Raw genomic sequence first — 16,707 nt, forward strand, 5'->3', positions numbered from 1 at the left:
TAATGGTAAGTGTGACTCATTTATTAATCAACATACAGTAAACATCTTTAAAAAGCAGTGGTCATGTTCAAAAACTGCAAATTTCAGGGGAATAAAAATTCAGTATAGTTTCTTATTGGCCTAGTGTTTGTTCCTGGTTCAGGTGAATGGAAAATTGTGTTCTCATTTAAATTCTACTTATTCTTATTACATTTCTACCAGAAACTTAGTGTTTTTAGTTAGCTATTGCTGCATATCATCCCAAAACTTAGTGGCTTGAAACAACGATCATTTATTATCTTAGTTTTTCTGTGGGTCAGGAGTTAAGGATTCAGTGGAGTGATTTGGTTCTTGGTCTCTCAGGTTTGCAGTCAGATGCTCGACGGAGCTGAAACAGCAGGGAGCTAGAGCAGCTGGGGCCTAGCCAGGGCATCATCCCTCTCTTCATTTAGTTTCAGGGCCTTGGTATGCTGACTCTCCCTGAGTTAGTGTGGGCTCATCAGACTGTTTATGTGACCGTGGAGGGCTCTAGCATGAGTGTTCCAGCAAGCATGTAAAAGCCACATTGCCTTTTATTTATGACCTAGCCTCAGAAGTCAGTAGCATAATTTCTGTACAAGGCTGCCCATCAAAGGGCAGGAACAGAAGGCCTTTAATACATTTTTAAAAAGAACGTGTGGGGTGGAACGTGTTGCAAATATCTTTTCAGTCCATTTGGCCACAGTAACTCAAATCCCTCCCATGTGCATAATAAACTCACATTTTCCTAGGACCTCTGATTTGTATCCCATTATAATAGCCTTCTGTAGACACCCTCATTCAAAGAGTGAAACGAAAGGCACATAACGGTCACGACCATAGCAGTTCTGAAGTAGCCAGCCTCATGTTTCCGGTTCTTCAACTAGGGCTAAGGTATATTCTCCAGGGATTCGCCATGGCTCTTGGTCCTACCTTTCCTATAGAGGTAGCTCACGCTTGCAACTGAGTAGTTTTCTCAGTCTGCCCATAGAAGTCAGAGGTCCCAAGTCCTCTTTATACTAACTATCCCTATCCAAAATAGTATTTGTCCAAAAATAATTTTTACATCTGTGCAATTCAGTTGAAATCCATTCCATTATGCAAAAGCCTCCTGTGTCTTTTCTATGTTGGACTCCCTGTGAGGCTGGCTAACATCCCTAACGTTTCTTGGAAGCTTTGGGCAGGGCTTACAGGTTATGTCTTTAAGGCATGTGGAGCACCATTTGTGTGTCTGAAACATCCTATGATGCACTGTCATATTTCTGAGGTCTTAAAAAGTTATTGCCTCAGTCTGGATTCAATCTTTGCTTGGAACCCATTTCTGAGTATGAAAACCCTTTGCTGGCTTAAAAGACTTTTGAGCCTTTATATTTTCTCCAAATCACACTTGGAATAATTCTTGTCTCCTCTCATTTTATTTTAGAAGCCAAGTGGCACTCTTAACATAGTTCAGAAATCTTAGCTAGGTCATCGACTTAGGTCCATTTCCTGTTTTCCATGTTACCACAGGTGACAATTTTGCTAAACTTTACATAAATCAATCTTCCACCTTACAATAGTGTTTCCTGCTCTTTTCTGCAATCCCTCCCAGACAGCCTCCTTGGAAACATTTTAGGTTTCTGTTAACGCCCTCATCAGGCCCTTTGGTTTCCACTAGCAATCTCCTCAAGGTCCTGCCAGTACCCATCTACCACTTGTTCCCAAAACCAATGACACGTGTTTTAGATTTTTGATACGGCAGCATCTCACTTCCAGCTACCATGTTTCTGGGCTAGAATTTAGTAGCAGAATTGCTTTGAATGACAGAGTAAGGGGTTTATTATGGGGGGTAGATTTTAGGCAAATTGGGGAACTGGTAGATCAGTCTTAAGGCTATTGGCTATGCATCTAGTATTGTGTTCTTTTATGTTCATGATAGAGATATGGTAGAAACTAGGTCTCTTTAGGCCTCAGTTTGGAACTGCCTCACATTTTGTCAAAAGCAAGTCATACAGACAAGTCCAAGATCAAGAGATGGGTAAGTATACTCCACTGACAGTGGGAAAGAAATGCAAAATTCCATGACAAAAGTCATGGGTGGATACAGGAGAGGTAAAGAACTGGGCTACTAATGCAATCTGCAAGGGCAACAAAAGTAACCATTGCTGCACCCTGAATTCTAGTGGCATTTAGTTTATCTCACAGAGATATGTTGTATTTCAGCAGTTTATTTACATCGTCTCCTCTACTTCTGAGGGCAGAGACTATCTTACGTATGAATGCACCCCTGTTCTAGCATATCACCTTCCATATAGTAAGTACTGAAAAATATCTGTTGAATGATTGAAGACATTTCTGGGCTTCCAAGTCATAAGACCTGTGGTGACAGTCCTGATTTTGAAACCTTATTCAGGGAGGTTCCTTTTAGATACTTCTTTCCCCATTATTGACTTCTACCTCCCAGTTCCCTCTTTTGTTACCTTCCCATTCCTACCCTTATTCTTGACAATATTTTTCAGTGCAGTTAACACTGAAAATCACAAATTTTGGACAGAAAAGGACAGGTAGTTGGGCCTGAAAAGAGCATCATGAAATTAAAAAGATAAGTGTATAATGAGTTACACTGAAATTCAGAATGACCAGCTGCATAAGCATAAAATGGGGAGGCTTGACTTAAAGGTAGGTCATATGAAAAAGTCTGGCACAGGCCAAAAGTGAGACACAATTGCACATTTTTGGACTGCAGTTGTAGTAATACTAGTCGTACTACTACTACTACTACTACTAGTAGTAGTAGTAGCAGTAGCAGCTAACATCCATTGAGTGATTACCCTGAGCCATGCCTTGTTCTACACATTGTGTAAATGTTAGCTCATTTTATTCACATGAACAACCTGTCAGCTATGTCTAATGTTTTCCCATTTTACAAATAAGGAAACTGTGGCCCAGAGCAGATAAATGACTCAGTGCCAGGTAGCCAGTAAGTAGTGGACCCCGGATTTGAGTCCAGGGCCCGATGCAGAGCCACTCTTGCTATCAGTTGCGGTGCCTAAAACAAAAAGCACAGTAACCCTGATCTCTGAACTGTCAATCCGATTCTGGAGTCTTGGTGTGTGAGGATGTCACAAACCAAAGGGTGTCCCGAGACCAGGGTGTCACAGGACTAGAAACCCACTCCAATGGTTGAAACAACTGGGGCCCTTTTGCCAGAATTCTGAAAGGAACATGCCTTCCAATATCTAAAGGCTATTATGTAGCCACAGAGAAGTTACAGGTTTAGGTTGACAAACATTTAGAAGAACCTATATCTGGCCAAGAACTCAGCTTGGGGTTGGAGATTTAGAGATAAGTAAAAAAGGGTATGCTTCCTGTCCTGGAGGAGCTTCCAGTCTAGAGGGGTAGAGAGGCATCCCTAGGCTCTCATAGACCTTTCTGGATTGTTTGGTAGCTGGGCAGCATATTGGGTTGCACATGGAGAAGCAGCTGTCCTTCCCCTGGAAGAACATACATGGGTTCAGGAATCTCACCTGCACAGGCAGCAAGGGGCAAGAGGCTGGGTTGGATCTCAAACCTCAGGCCGGTGATGAGTATAATCTCCCAGAAGGTGTGGCATTTTGTTGGTTGTGCTCATTGTTACATTCCCAGGACCTAGGACAGTGCCTGGCAGAATGGGTGCTCAATGATTGAATACGTTAAAGAATGAACATTTAAAAACCAGGACATTTCACATAAGAGCATGCACTTGTTTTTAAAAATTGGAAGATTTGACAACAGTGGGTTCACATTCGTGTGTATGGAAATGAAGACTATGCCTGCGTTTAACAAGCCACTAATCCAGCTTCACTAATTACATTATCTGTTAGATCCTGGACTTTTCAGACTCGGTGTTAATCACTAATCTGTCAACTCTAAATGTCTATGAAAGCAAATTCTATAATTAAAATTTGAGGACAAAGTGGAAAAGCGGAACACATTACATTATTTGAATATCAAGAAAATTAGCTATGTAACATTTTCATTGCTTATGTTTCAAGGTAAATTTTATTTTAAATATATAAGCATTACATCCAGTACATCATTTTTTTCATCATGAAGGTATTGCTTTCATAAGCTTATGACCAACTTGGTGATGAGTGTTGGCAATTGTTAAATACTAAACGACAAATGTTGCTCTTTTAACACCTTTTAACAGATATTCTCCCCCAGATACTTACCTCCTACTATATACAATAGATAATACAGAGAAATATTTGCAATCTCTTCAATGGCCTTCCATTTTTTTTGCTTTATTGATTTCCTTTCACACTAAAATCACTAGAAAAATCTGCTTCCATGAATAACTTAACTACTTAGGAAAAACAGAGAGCCGAAACAAACGCAATTTGATTCAGAAGAACTATGAAGATGTCAGCAGCAAAAACAGTTTGCCTTTTCAAAAACAGATCTAACTTTTCTCATACCCTGAGACTAATTTCAACATTGGCTTGCTGTGCTTAGCAATGTGAAAATGTTCTGATCCCTGGGAAATTATTTTCTGGTATGCAGGAAATAAATGTGCCCAATTCTGAATTGTTGCCAATAGCTGAGATAATCAGGAGTCACCAATTGCTAGTTGTCAGAGCCAAGAGTTAAACTGCATCCAAGAAGCTAGGATATTATGGCTCTGCATTCTGATGTACAGAAATAGAACTTTATCGACCGAAAAACCAGGATATATATATACATACACTCACACACATACATACATAGTCAAAATCACTCCATTTCATATACTTCATGTAAAAATAAGACTTCCCAATATTTTACCTTCATGGTACAGGTTTCAAGGTCTATTATGTAAAACACAAATGTACACAAATGCACATAACACACACCCTATAAATGGTGATACATATATAAAGCATTTTCCTGAGAAAATGCAAAGATGCAAGAGAAGTTTTTAAGTAGAGCTCAATCTGCAATAGAACAAAAGGACCCTGATGAAAGAGCTTTTTTTTTTTTTTTTTTTTCCATGTAAAACCCCTGACAGTAGAATAGGACTTCAATTCATGGGGTTGGCTTGGTTGCTTCTGAGCTCCCTATAGTTCAGAAGTTTATCACTCTATGAATTAATTCTTCCCATGATTCCTCCCTAACTAAACTGCTCCTTTGAAAAAGAAAGAACCATTTGAGAAGTCGTGTTTATTCTTTTATGCCATTAGCAGTATATAAAAGAACCTGGTTCTTGGTTCTCATCATGAGCGTGTACACATTAGCAAAGCAAGTAACCTAAAGACGATGAATTTTGCCAAAGCTCCACAATATCGACGAGGCGTAAAGTCATCGAGGTCACTGAAAGGACAGTTGATTCATATTGTGACTCTTAAAAATGAAATATATTTTATTAAGTTAAAAATCTGAGTTTCTACATTTCAGAATAGGGGGTCCCAACCCCTGGGCTGCGGACCAGTACCAGTACATGCCTGTTAGGAACCGGGCCGCACAGCAGGAGGTGAGCAGAAAGCCAGCAAGCAAAGCTTCGTCTGTATTTGCAGCCGCTCCCCGGGCTAGCATCACCACCTCAGCTCCACCTCAGATCAGGCGATCCCTGGTGCTGAAAATGTTAGGGACTACAGGTTCATATAGCTGTAAGATGCAGTCTCTTGTCCTGTGTTTCTATCTCTATAATCAATGGTTTTCCTCTGGGGCATGACTTCCCAAGTCCCTCAACATTCATTCCTGTCCTCTTATTGGCAATCTTAAAACCCAGAACTAAATAAAGCAGAGTGAAAGTATGATGGAGAGAATCAGAGAAGACTAAATTCTTTTACTTAGGCTGTAAGCAAGTTAGAATGCAACATAATATCTTTTTGATTGTGAAAGCTCCCAACATGTTCTTAAATAGTAGAAAAATATACAATGCTCAATTCAATTAGGAACCTTCTACAGAAAGCATTCAATAGAATGAGCGAATCACAATGTTTGTTTCACTGTAAGTATATTATTTAAAGTACATTTGAAATTTTAAGTGTGTACAAATTCAGAGGTTTAAGAAACTTCAAAAGCCATAGATATGTAGTTTAGGAAGCTGAAGGCTGTGAACTTTCCTTTTCACTTAATCCATGTTTAATTTTGCATTCCTCACAGGTAAGCAGGCAGTGCCTAGAACAGATGCAAAAATAGAGGTTTGTGCTTTGACACTGGAAGCTCTAGTCTTAAAAGAATATTAAGACACATTTTTTTATACTAAAGTTCACAAGCCTAATTTTTTAAGGAATAATAGGAGCCGTTTCTTAGTTCAAGACCATATAATTTCATCCAAAAAAAAGGCCAGTAATGATCTTCATGTCCAATGTTGTTTTCACAATATTGTGCTGCCTCTCAGATAGAATCCACTGTGACAAGTGAGGGTCTTTAAATAAATGTGTCCCCAACACTGGTCCTGTAGTAACTATTATTTACTGAGAACTTACTGAGTATCATAGTCATTTCTATTCCTTATAGCATCTCATGAAAATAATTCTGCTCACCATTTTATACAGATGAGAGGACTGAAGATTAGATAGCTTAAGAAACTTTTCCAAGGTTACATAGTTTATTTAGTAAGTGGTAGAACTGGTTTTCAACCCAGGTACTCTAAGAGCAGAGGCAATATACCTTTAACTTGAGTTCTACTGCTTATGAGAATTATGAGATACACACACACACACACACACACACACACACACACACACACACACACACACAGCAAAGGCTCTGAGAAGTCCTGCAATAAAGAAATCTATTTAAATTTGGTGTAACCCAGTGATGGTAGAGGCCATGTCTGCTGATTAAGGTATTCTTTTGAGACTTGCACAATGCCTCAAATATAGTAGGTACTCACTCAATGTTTGTTAAGCAAATGAAATAGGTAAATGAGTTAAATAATAAAAAAAATTATTATTGAAATTGAATAGCAACAACTCAAAATTTGAGAGGTAAAGAGGTTCTTTTCCAACATATGGATGTTAAAATTTTAAAAACTTTAATATTATAAATAGTGAATGATCTTTCATTTACATTTTTTATAATTTTCTTCATTATAATTCCTCAAACAGATTACAAACCTGTTATGCCCTGGACCAAAACCAGCTCCACGTAGCTGATCATCAAGGGAATGGAATTTGCTCTGGCATACTCCTATGTATGATGCCTTTCCAAGGCCAAATCCCAAGATACCAGCCACTGTAAAAGCAGGTTAGGAAAGAGAGATTATATGATTATCAGAATCACCTCCATTATTACCTTCTAGAACTTTCTTTATTAACAGTAGTAACTTTTATACTAAAAATACCATGATAAATCAATGAACAAAAACTGAGAATGAAGCTATCCATTAAAGAGCAGGATTGGGAACTGGAGACTTTCTGATCTCAGTTTCCAACTGTTAGTAGGAGGGCCAGGGCAGAGCAAGCAACGGTGTGACCCTAAGCCAGGCCACCTGAGGGAGGCCCAGCCAGCAAACAAAATGTCTGAGGCTACCAGGGGAGGTGGCGGTGGGGTTCTGGTTGTGGCTATCTTAGCTTTCAAATTGCTAGGTAGGAAATTCTCTCTATAGATTGGAGTTTGGGGAGCTGCAGTCTATCCTGTCCCATGGAGGAGAGAGGTCGCACAAGGCAAAGGGAACCTGCCAAGGAAGAAATCGCCAACCTGCTCCTCCTGCTGGAAATGAGGTTTCAGACTATAAACTGGAAAGCATCCTCTTCGTACGTAATAGGTTTGTGTATTATGAGTGGAAGAAGATGAAACCCCATGTTTGTGGTAGCTGTATTATTAGAAAGTCCGTGAGTTTTAAAAATCATTCATTTGTTATGTTCATGATAGAAAATATTTTGAAAAGACTGGCCAAAAGAATATTAAAATCCCTAATGGATATATCATTCTGAGGCTCTGCTGTTGATAGCCTTAGTATATCCTGCCAATCCCTCCTGGTCCATGCGGTAAAGAGGACTGTCTAAGGTGAGGTTCTTGTTGCTCAGGAAGCATTGAATAGACTGCATAGTGGAAAAAGTTGAGACTGATTTTTCAGAGTCAATTTGGTTAACCTGGACATTTGTATCTCCAGTTGCTTTAATATTTTCTTTTTAAAAAATCACGTCTTTTTAACTTCTATGACTTACGTGCAGCTTTAGGCAAAGATCCAAATCTTGGGTTAGCTGCTAAATAACCTAAGGAGTAATATGTAAATATATTATTTCATTTTATAACATTTAAATTTATAAAGTGGAAAGAAACCTTCATAGTTTAATATATACACAAGTTCTTAATCTGAAGAGATGATCTGAAAAGTTATAATTCAATTCTTGATTGAATTTAACTCTCAAATAGCCATTTTTGGCAAGTAGTATTAGCTTTAACGTGTCGAAAAGAACATGAAATAGACAATTCAAGACTTAAAAGATATCGAGGCAAAGGTGGCGCTAACAACTTAGTTCCAAGCAATTAGTCATTGTCCCCACCCCTTTTTCAGTAACTCAGGGCAGAGTTTCAATTTAGAGATTCACAGTACCAGTCATAGACCGCTTAACCGAGATAAGTTCTGAGAAATGCATCCTTAGGCGATTTCATCGTTTTGCAAACATCATGGAGCGCACTTACACAAACATGGATGGTGTAGCCCACTACGTACCTAGGCTGTATGGTGTAGCCTACTGCTCCTACTCTACAAGTCTGTACAGCATGTTATTACACAAAACAACATGAAATCAAGTCTAGCACAATATAAAGTGATGCGATCAAGAGATGTATGAGGGTGTTGCAACACAGCACGCTGTTTTACAAAACACTTTTTTAATAAACTCTAAAATAAGTACAGTATAGTAAATATATAAGCCAATAAGTCATTTTTTAATCATTATCAAATATTATGTACTGTATACAACTGTACATGCTATGCTTTCATACAACTGGTAGTGCAGTAGGCTTTTTCATACCAGCATCACCTCAAACACATGAGTAATGCCTTGTGCTACGATGTTACCATGGCTATGAGGTCACTAGTTCATAGGAATTTTCCAGCTCCATTATAATCTTATGGGACCTACTATTGTATATGCAGCCTGTCATTGACCAAAATGTTATTCAGCACATGACTGTATATATATCACAATTTTTAAATAAAAACATTTCAATCTGTGGTAAGCAGAATAATGACCTCGTAAAGATGTCCACATTCGAATCCCTGGAAACTGTGAATATGTTACATTATATAATAAAGGGGAATTAAGGTAGAAAATGGAATTAAAGTCGTTAATCAGATGACTTTAAAATAGGGAGATTATCCTGGATTATTTGGGTGGGCCCAGTGTAATCACGACGACCCTTGAATGTAAAGAGGGATTCAGAGACAGAACGAGACAGATGACAGTATAAGAAGAACTTGCCTCAACGCTGCTGGCTTTGTAGATAAAGAAGCCATGCGCCCAGGAAGGTAGGTGGTATCTAGAAGCTGGAATGGGAAAGGAAGCCTGAGAGTCTCCCAGAAAGGAACGCAGCCCTGCCAACATTTGATTTCAGCCCAGAGAAATCTATTTTGGACTTCTGACCTCCAGAACCATAGTAAATTTGTATTGTTTTAAGCTACTGTGTTTGTGGTAGTTTGTTATAGCTGCTGTAGAAAACTAATACAGAACCCTGGAGAGTGTATTTGCATACATGCAAGAGACGGTAGATTTTGACAAGTTCAATGTTTATAAAAACATAACCCCTGTAGATCTTGTGACCATATTCTTTGTTGTCAAAATGGTCTGACAAAGGCTTGTTACTGATCAATGACTATGTTTCTATTAGAAAAATGAAATCACATTTAATAAATCAACTTAAATCCTTAAGATAGAATATATTGCTTGAAATGGGATTCTCCTAGATATATGACACAAATGATCTTTGAGACCCAAATAGAACTGGAACATTTTCTCTCATGTTTACTGGGGACAAAATAATGGGCTTCAAGAGGGTCAATCAGGTGCCTTGTTGCTGTTTGGGGATTAGGTGATGCCTGCGCGTTCTGTGGGGAGACGGAGACAGGCAGAAAGAAGAGCTCGAGGAAGGGGGAATAGAGAGGGAAATTGGAGAACTCTAAGAGGCAGGGAAGGGTACGTAGGGAGACACAGGGTGGCTGCTGGTCCTCACGATCTCTCGGGCAAGTTAGACAGGGCACTCGCCCTCGGGCAGGTGCAGCCTCTCGCCAGAACGAATGGCCTGACAGAGCTCACTGGACTGCAGCCCCACTTACCTCCTCGCTGGAGCTCCCTAGACAGACAGGGCACAATCTGTCTAATGTGCAGAGCCTCTGGGAGACTCTGGGACAGAGAGAGGTACCATTTTAGTTTCCTGTGGCTGCTATAACACCTTACCGCAAACTTAGTGGCTTAAAACAACACAAATTTGTTACCTTACAGTTCTGGAGGTCAGAAGCTCAAAATGGGCCTCGTTGGGTGGACGTCTTAAGTGTGTTCAGGCTGCTATAACAAAATACCAACACTGGGTGGCTTACACACAATAGAAACTTATTTCTCACAGTTCTGGAGGCTGAAGTCCAAGATAAGGGTGCCAGCATGGTTGATGATGGCCCTCCTCTGGGTTGCAGACTTCTCATGGTGGAAAGGGCCAAGGAGCTCTGTGGAGGTTATTTCATAAGAGGGCTCCACCTCATGGCCTAATCACCTCCTGAAGGCCTCACTTTCTAATTCCATCACCTTTGAGGGGTAAAATTCCAACATGTGAATTTGGGGGCGAGGGGACACAAACATTCAGACCATAGCACTAGGCTAAAATCAGCAGGGCTGCATTCCTTTCTGGAGGTGGCTACGGTTTCCAGCCTTTCCAGCTTCTAGAGGCCACTCACATTCCTGGACTCCTGGCCCCTTCCTGCATCTTCAAAGCCAGCAGTGTTGAGCCGAGTCCACCCCATTTTGCCATCTCTCTGGTTCTATCCTCTGACCCACTCTCACTTTTAAGGATCATTTTGATTACACTGGACCCATCTGGATAATCCAGAATAATCTCCCTATTTTAAGGTCAGCTGAGTAAAAGCCTGTCCATCTGCTACTTCAATTTCCCTTTGCCATGTAACAATATACTCACTCATTCTGGGGATTAGGACATCTTCCAGAGGGGTGGGGGTGGGGACATATGCTGAAAATAGGCAAAAGCCTGCATGAATAAATCCTTCACAAAACAAAACAAAAAACAAACAAACAAACAAAAAAACAAGCACCAAAAAGCTGCCAGGAGGGTCACAGAAAATCGGGCTTCCTTAAATTAAATTATTGAACAAATATTGAATCTTACCTTGATGGACCAGTCCTTGGGTAACAAGCATGCTTACAAGAGAAAAAGGCAGAGCTGTAAAACAAAAATGCCCTTCAATACTCGTAGTTTAGAACTTGGTGCCTCACCTAGAAGTCAGGGAGAATTACTCTGAGTTTCTTCTCTTACCTACCTTGGCAATGAGTGTTTAGTCCTTTGTTATTTTATTTATTCAACAAATATTTATTAAATACGACCTGGAGAATTTTCTTGGGGTCCCAGGCACCGAACCCGCTGTACAGATTTAACCTGGCAAAACCTGAACCCCATGGTACTCCATCTCTGACATCCAATTCTAGTGAACGCCCACCACACACTAGATTTTAGCCACTACACACAACACAGGCATCTTAGTGTGTTTACATTCAGCTGTCGAATTTGGAAACTGCCTTTAGCTATTTATTTTGAAATTTCCGATCCTACAGAAAAATTAAAAATTAATACAATAAACTGCATATCCTATCTATGGTAGTTCTCTGCTTTTGTCTTTCACATTTTGTTACATAATTTGGATGTCTATTTTCTGAGGATTACAAGATTACTACATTCATGTCAAACATGGGTGATGTTTAGCTGTGATTTTTAAAGCAGGTAAATTAGTTGGCAAAGGCAGTTTCTAGTTCTGTCAAAATGTGTCAAATGACTTCTTCCAAAAGCAGAGAGCAGTGATAAACATCTAGCTCTTTCTAGCAACAAAAACATATCAAAAAGCAACCAATTTTTCCACTCATATCTACCTGATGGTAGGCAAATGCGTCATACTGAAATTTTGGTCTACTAGGGCTTAATTAAATTACTTACTAATAGGTTGTCAGAAAAGACATGGATTGCTGAGAGCACAATCAGTAATCACAGTAATTCATAATGAACATCGAATTCTAAAGAGTGTTACTTCCAATATAGTTGATACTGAATTTGAATGATTTGAGAAATCAAGATGAGTATTTCAAAGTAAAATTATCCTTGTCAGCAATGTTATAACTATTGGGGCTATACTGACATGCTCTTTTATGACATTTTCAAATGACAAATCATGACTTTTTTTAAATTGAAAGAGACCTTAACACACAGCCTAGATTCACACCCTTGTCTTATTTAAATGAGGCAGGCCCAGAAAGAGGAGGCGATACAGCAGAAAAGGTTATTTCACAGACATTGTAAGAGAAGTAGGAACAGATGCTGCCACTTTTCATTCATTCCACAAATACTGAACAGGTACTTTTTAGATGTGAAGCACTATGCTTGGCTCTGGGATGAAGCCATAAACCTGACGTTATTTCTGAACTTGATGAGGTCAGAGTCCAGTGTAATTTAGGAAGGGTTTACTCTCAAGAAATTCTATATAATTCTCTTTCGTAAACGTTCTTGCTCACATGAAGGAAAGTTATGAGCGTATCACTTTCTGCTAATTGAGGTAAATCAGATATTATCTCTGCCCTTGAAAGAGTCTCAATGTGGATTTAAACTCTAAACAGCTCTAGATAGCAAAGATCTTTAGGGAACTATGCAAACTCCTGCTTAAAAATAAATATGACTATAATTCTAATAGGATACTTAGGCGGTTTATTGCAGCACATATCGTGTTAAAGATTAAGAGGGGTGTGATTTACCTCTCTTCCAGAAACTTTCTTCTTGACATTCTCGGATAATCTTTAAAATCTCCCCTCTGTGAATGTGCAGTTTTGATTTTGGACAAAACAACAGGCTCTGTAAGGAAAGTTCTATGGTGAGTTGACTGAAATTGTCAAAAAAGCATCCACTCTTTTCTCTGGAGGAGAGCAAGATGGCCTCTTCACTCTGGTCATATAGCCTGTCACTCTGTGCTGGCCATCAGCACAGAGCAATGACCTGTTTCAGCTAGTGCCTTCCACCTGGTAATGCTGGATGGACTTGGACAAGGAAAAAATCTCGGAGAAGCAAAAGGCGATTCACTGGTGAGCGAGCATGAAGTCCTGCTGAGGCCACATTTTCTTTCTTACCTCTAGCCTCTGTCCATGTAGTTCACGATCCTTGCAATGCTATTCATTCCCTTTGCCTACCTGACCTTCTGCACACCCAGTTCCGTGTGGCCTCCTGGGTGAAGAGGAAGATTTCCCCTACAGCACAGTATTTACACATCTGGGATCTCACTCAGAGTGCTGAATTACAAGTTATCTATTTATAGATCTGTGTTACAATTTACCTATTTATACTTCTGTGTGTATTTTTAGACTATGAATTCATTAACTTTAAAATTTTCTACATAGTTTCCTTTCTATCTTGACAGGGTTTTTTTTTTTTTTCACATTTTTAAGTGGTCTGCACGTAAGTTCTGGTGGAATTACTGATATGATTAACAATATTTTTACTGGTTTTAGAGTATTTTTTATCATGTCGATATGCTATAATCTGGTCTAACTCCCATCTTTTATGATCCTTCCCCCTTTGTAGATATGCATTATTCACTCACTCCTATCCACATTCTCATTCTCCTCTGCCCATCACCACCATTCTGGATGTTTAATGTTGATCTTTTGTATGTATGCTTCTTGTAAAACATTCATTGTCATGGGTACATGCATCTTTTAAAAATGTCAATGGCATTGTTTATGTATTTCATTTTATTAAAAAAAAATTTCAATTGGCTGAATGCTTTTAAGATCCATCTCTATTGCTATATACATTTAGTCCACTGCTCCTAACTGTTGCATAATTCTCCAAGATGCATCCAAGTTCCCACCACCACATGTCCCCTTACAGACCCATGTAAGAACATTTTCCAGATATATATCTACAAGTAAAATATAGGGCATGTGTATCTTCATCTGACAGATGGCTCTCTGCAGTGGCTGCACCAGTGTCCACACCCCGCAGCTGCGCCTGACCGTCCCTCTAGGCCTACAGAGCTGATAAGGCTAGTTAAGCTGGGTTCCAAGCAGGTAAAGAAAGGATTTCCAACACTTGGCATTATCCAGTTGTCTAAGCTTTGACAGTCTAATAGGAGTAAAGTAATAATTTATTGTTTCATTTGCATTTCTCTGTTAACTAATGTGTTTGAGCATCTTACATATTCTCCAGCCAGACCGCCCTTCTCCTCTAGTGTTCTGAGGTAACTAATCCCTGCAGCTAGCCCTGGGGTGTAATATTTTTTTATATATTGGCTCACTAATTTTTTTATTATGGTAAGATACATATAATATGTAGCATTCTAGCCATTTTAAAGCATACAATTCAGCGACATTGAGGACATCCACAGTGCTGTGCCGCCATCATTACTATCCGCCATCATTACTATCTGGTTCCAGAACATTTTCATCACCTCAAATGGGAATTCCATACACAGTAAGGAGTCTCTCCTCATTCCCTCCCTCTTTGAGCCTCCTGACAACCTGATCCGCTCTGCATCTCTATGGATTTGCCTGTTCCGGATAGTATCTAAATAGTATCATACAATGTGACCTTTTGTGATTGCCTTCTTTTCCTTTGCATGATGTTTTCAAGGTTCATCCATGTTGTAGCATGTATCAGTATTTCATTCCTTTTCTATGGCTCAATAATATCCCATTGTAGGAATATACTACATTTTGTCCATTCATCCACTGATGGATTTGGGTTGTTTCTACCTTTGGGCTATTGTGAATAGAGCTGCTACAAAAAAATCCTCTACAAGTTTTTGTTGGACCTGTTTTCAATTCTGGTGGGTCATATGGTAATTCTATGTTTAACTATAGCAGCCGCCACCATTTTACAATCTCACCAACAAAGTATAAAGGTTCCAATTTCTCCACATCCTTGTCAACACTTGTTATTTTCTGTTTTGTTTTTGTCTTTAATTACAGCCATGCTAGTGGGAGTAAAATGGTATCTCGTTGTGGTTTTGATTTGCATTTCTCTAATGACTAATGACATTGAGGATCTTTTCATTTGCTTGTTGGAAATTCATATATCTTCTTTGGAGAAATACCAAAGAAGTCCTTTGCCAATTTTTTAATTGAATTGTTGTCTTTTTGTTGTTGAGTTTTAAGAACTCTTTATATATTCTGGATACTAGACCTTTATCAGATATATGATTTGCAAATAATTTTTCCCATTCCGTGGGTGGTTCATTCATTTTTTAAAAACGAATTTTAATTTGTTCCTTACTATAAAGTCCCACTTACATTTTTTCGTTTGTGAATTATTTATGTAAGTCCTCTGCCATTTACCACTTGAAGTTTTAGTGTTTTTCTTGTTGAGATGCCAACAATTTTGGCTTTTGAAGTCTACCTTGCTGATTTTGCCAGTCTTTTCAGAACTCCTTGTGTATAGAAGATGTCAATGTGAATGACGGTCACCATTTCTTGAGCACTTTCCCACGGGTCAAGCACCGTGTCAAGCACTTTACATGCATGCTGACGAGGTGGAAGGACTTGGTGGTGCCTATGCCTTCAGAGCTCTCTACAAACAACCTAAGCAGGCAACTCAACAGCTCCGCACAGCACAGGACACAGGGGTGGCGGTCAGCGTGAGTGACAGCAACAAGAGAAGGAGCTGTTCTCATTGTCCACTTACCTTAGTTCCTCAGCAAGCACTCTTCCTTATCTGATTGTGAACATCTCTTCTTGGTTCTGGCTGTGGCTGGGACAGAAATAACGAACACTCTCCTTGCCCTCCTCCAAACACACACATATATTCTCATCTAGGATCAGGGACCCTGGCTACTGCAATTGCTTTGAGTTCTACAGTCAAGACTGAAGCTCCTGCGGAGCCTCCCTAGAGAGTCCTTTTCTGTTTAGCAATCAATGTTTTATAGCTTTCCATTTCACAAAGGCAACTCAGGTGTCTAAATTCTCCTTGTGACTTGATATCATTTGTCTGTTTGCCTCTCTAAACTTTGCTCCTTAAAGATTACCTCCTCCATAAACTATTTTTAGCTTGAAAAGTTGGCCCCAGAGAATATGAACTCCATTTACCCATTACAATACTCTCTTTTCTTCATTCACATGTCCCTGAAACGGATAATAGTCATTCTGAACAAGTTGCAAAGTTGGGTTCTCAGTCTGATGGTTATTTTAGTAGTTAAGGAATCTGTTATCCTGAACAGGTCTGCAGCATATGCTTAGTATGTTTAGCCTTGGTAACAAAAATGTAACAAAAATGTAAAAACAAGCATCATTGTATCATTCTGATAGAGTCACTGAACAGCTTTGCTCCTCTAAAGGAAAGCTCTTCAGTCACTGACAGACTATGTAAGAGTCGTTTAGCTGGATTCTAAATACGGAAGAATAAAGAAAGGATTTTGTAAATAAAAATTTAAAAGATGCCTTTTCAAGGCAGTCAAAAACACACTTTCCATCCCCATTCTATTTTCCCTGGACTCAACTAACAAAGTGCCAGACTGAAAAAAGTAAGACGACTGGTCAAGGATGAGGTTTAAGGAAAGTC

The 16,707-nt window shown here is 39.3% G+C and overlaps 1 protein-coding gene across 1 annotated transcript in view; it reads right to left on the reverse strand.

The window, feature by feature from the left end:
* Window positions 1-5,767: 5,767 nt before the first annotated feature.
* Window positions 5,768-16,707, reverse strand: part of OCIAD2 (OCIA domain containing 2) — a 13,470-nt gene continuing 2,530 nt past the window's right edge. Inside the window, exons 3-8 of the mRNA XM_015597504.2 lie at window positions 15,550-15,555; window positions 12,915-13,014; window positions 11,287-11,340; window positions 8,115-8,162; window positions 7,062-7,179; window positions 5,768-6,117 (exon numbers count right to left, since the gene is read on the reverse strand). Coding sequence (XP_015452990.1) covers window positions 6,036-6,117; window positions 7,062-7,179; window positions 8,115-8,162; window positions 11,287-11,340; window positions 12,915-13,014; window positions 15,550-15,555 — 408 coding nt within the window. The 3' untranslated portion in view covers window positions 5,768-6,035. The remainder of the gene's footprint in view (window positions 6,118-7,061; window positions 7,180-8,114; window positions 8,163-11,286; window positions 11,341-12,914; window positions 13,015-15,549; window positions 15,556-16,707) is intronic.

The sequence above is a fragment of the Pteropus alecto genome, unplaced genomic scaffold, assembly GCF_000325575.1.
Source record: "Pteropus alecto unplaced genomic scaffold, ASM32557v1 scaffold57, whole genome shotgun sequence".
NCBI classification, from domain to species: Eukaryota; Metazoa; Chordata; class Mammalia; order Chiroptera; family Pteropodidae; genus Pteropus; species Pteropus alecto.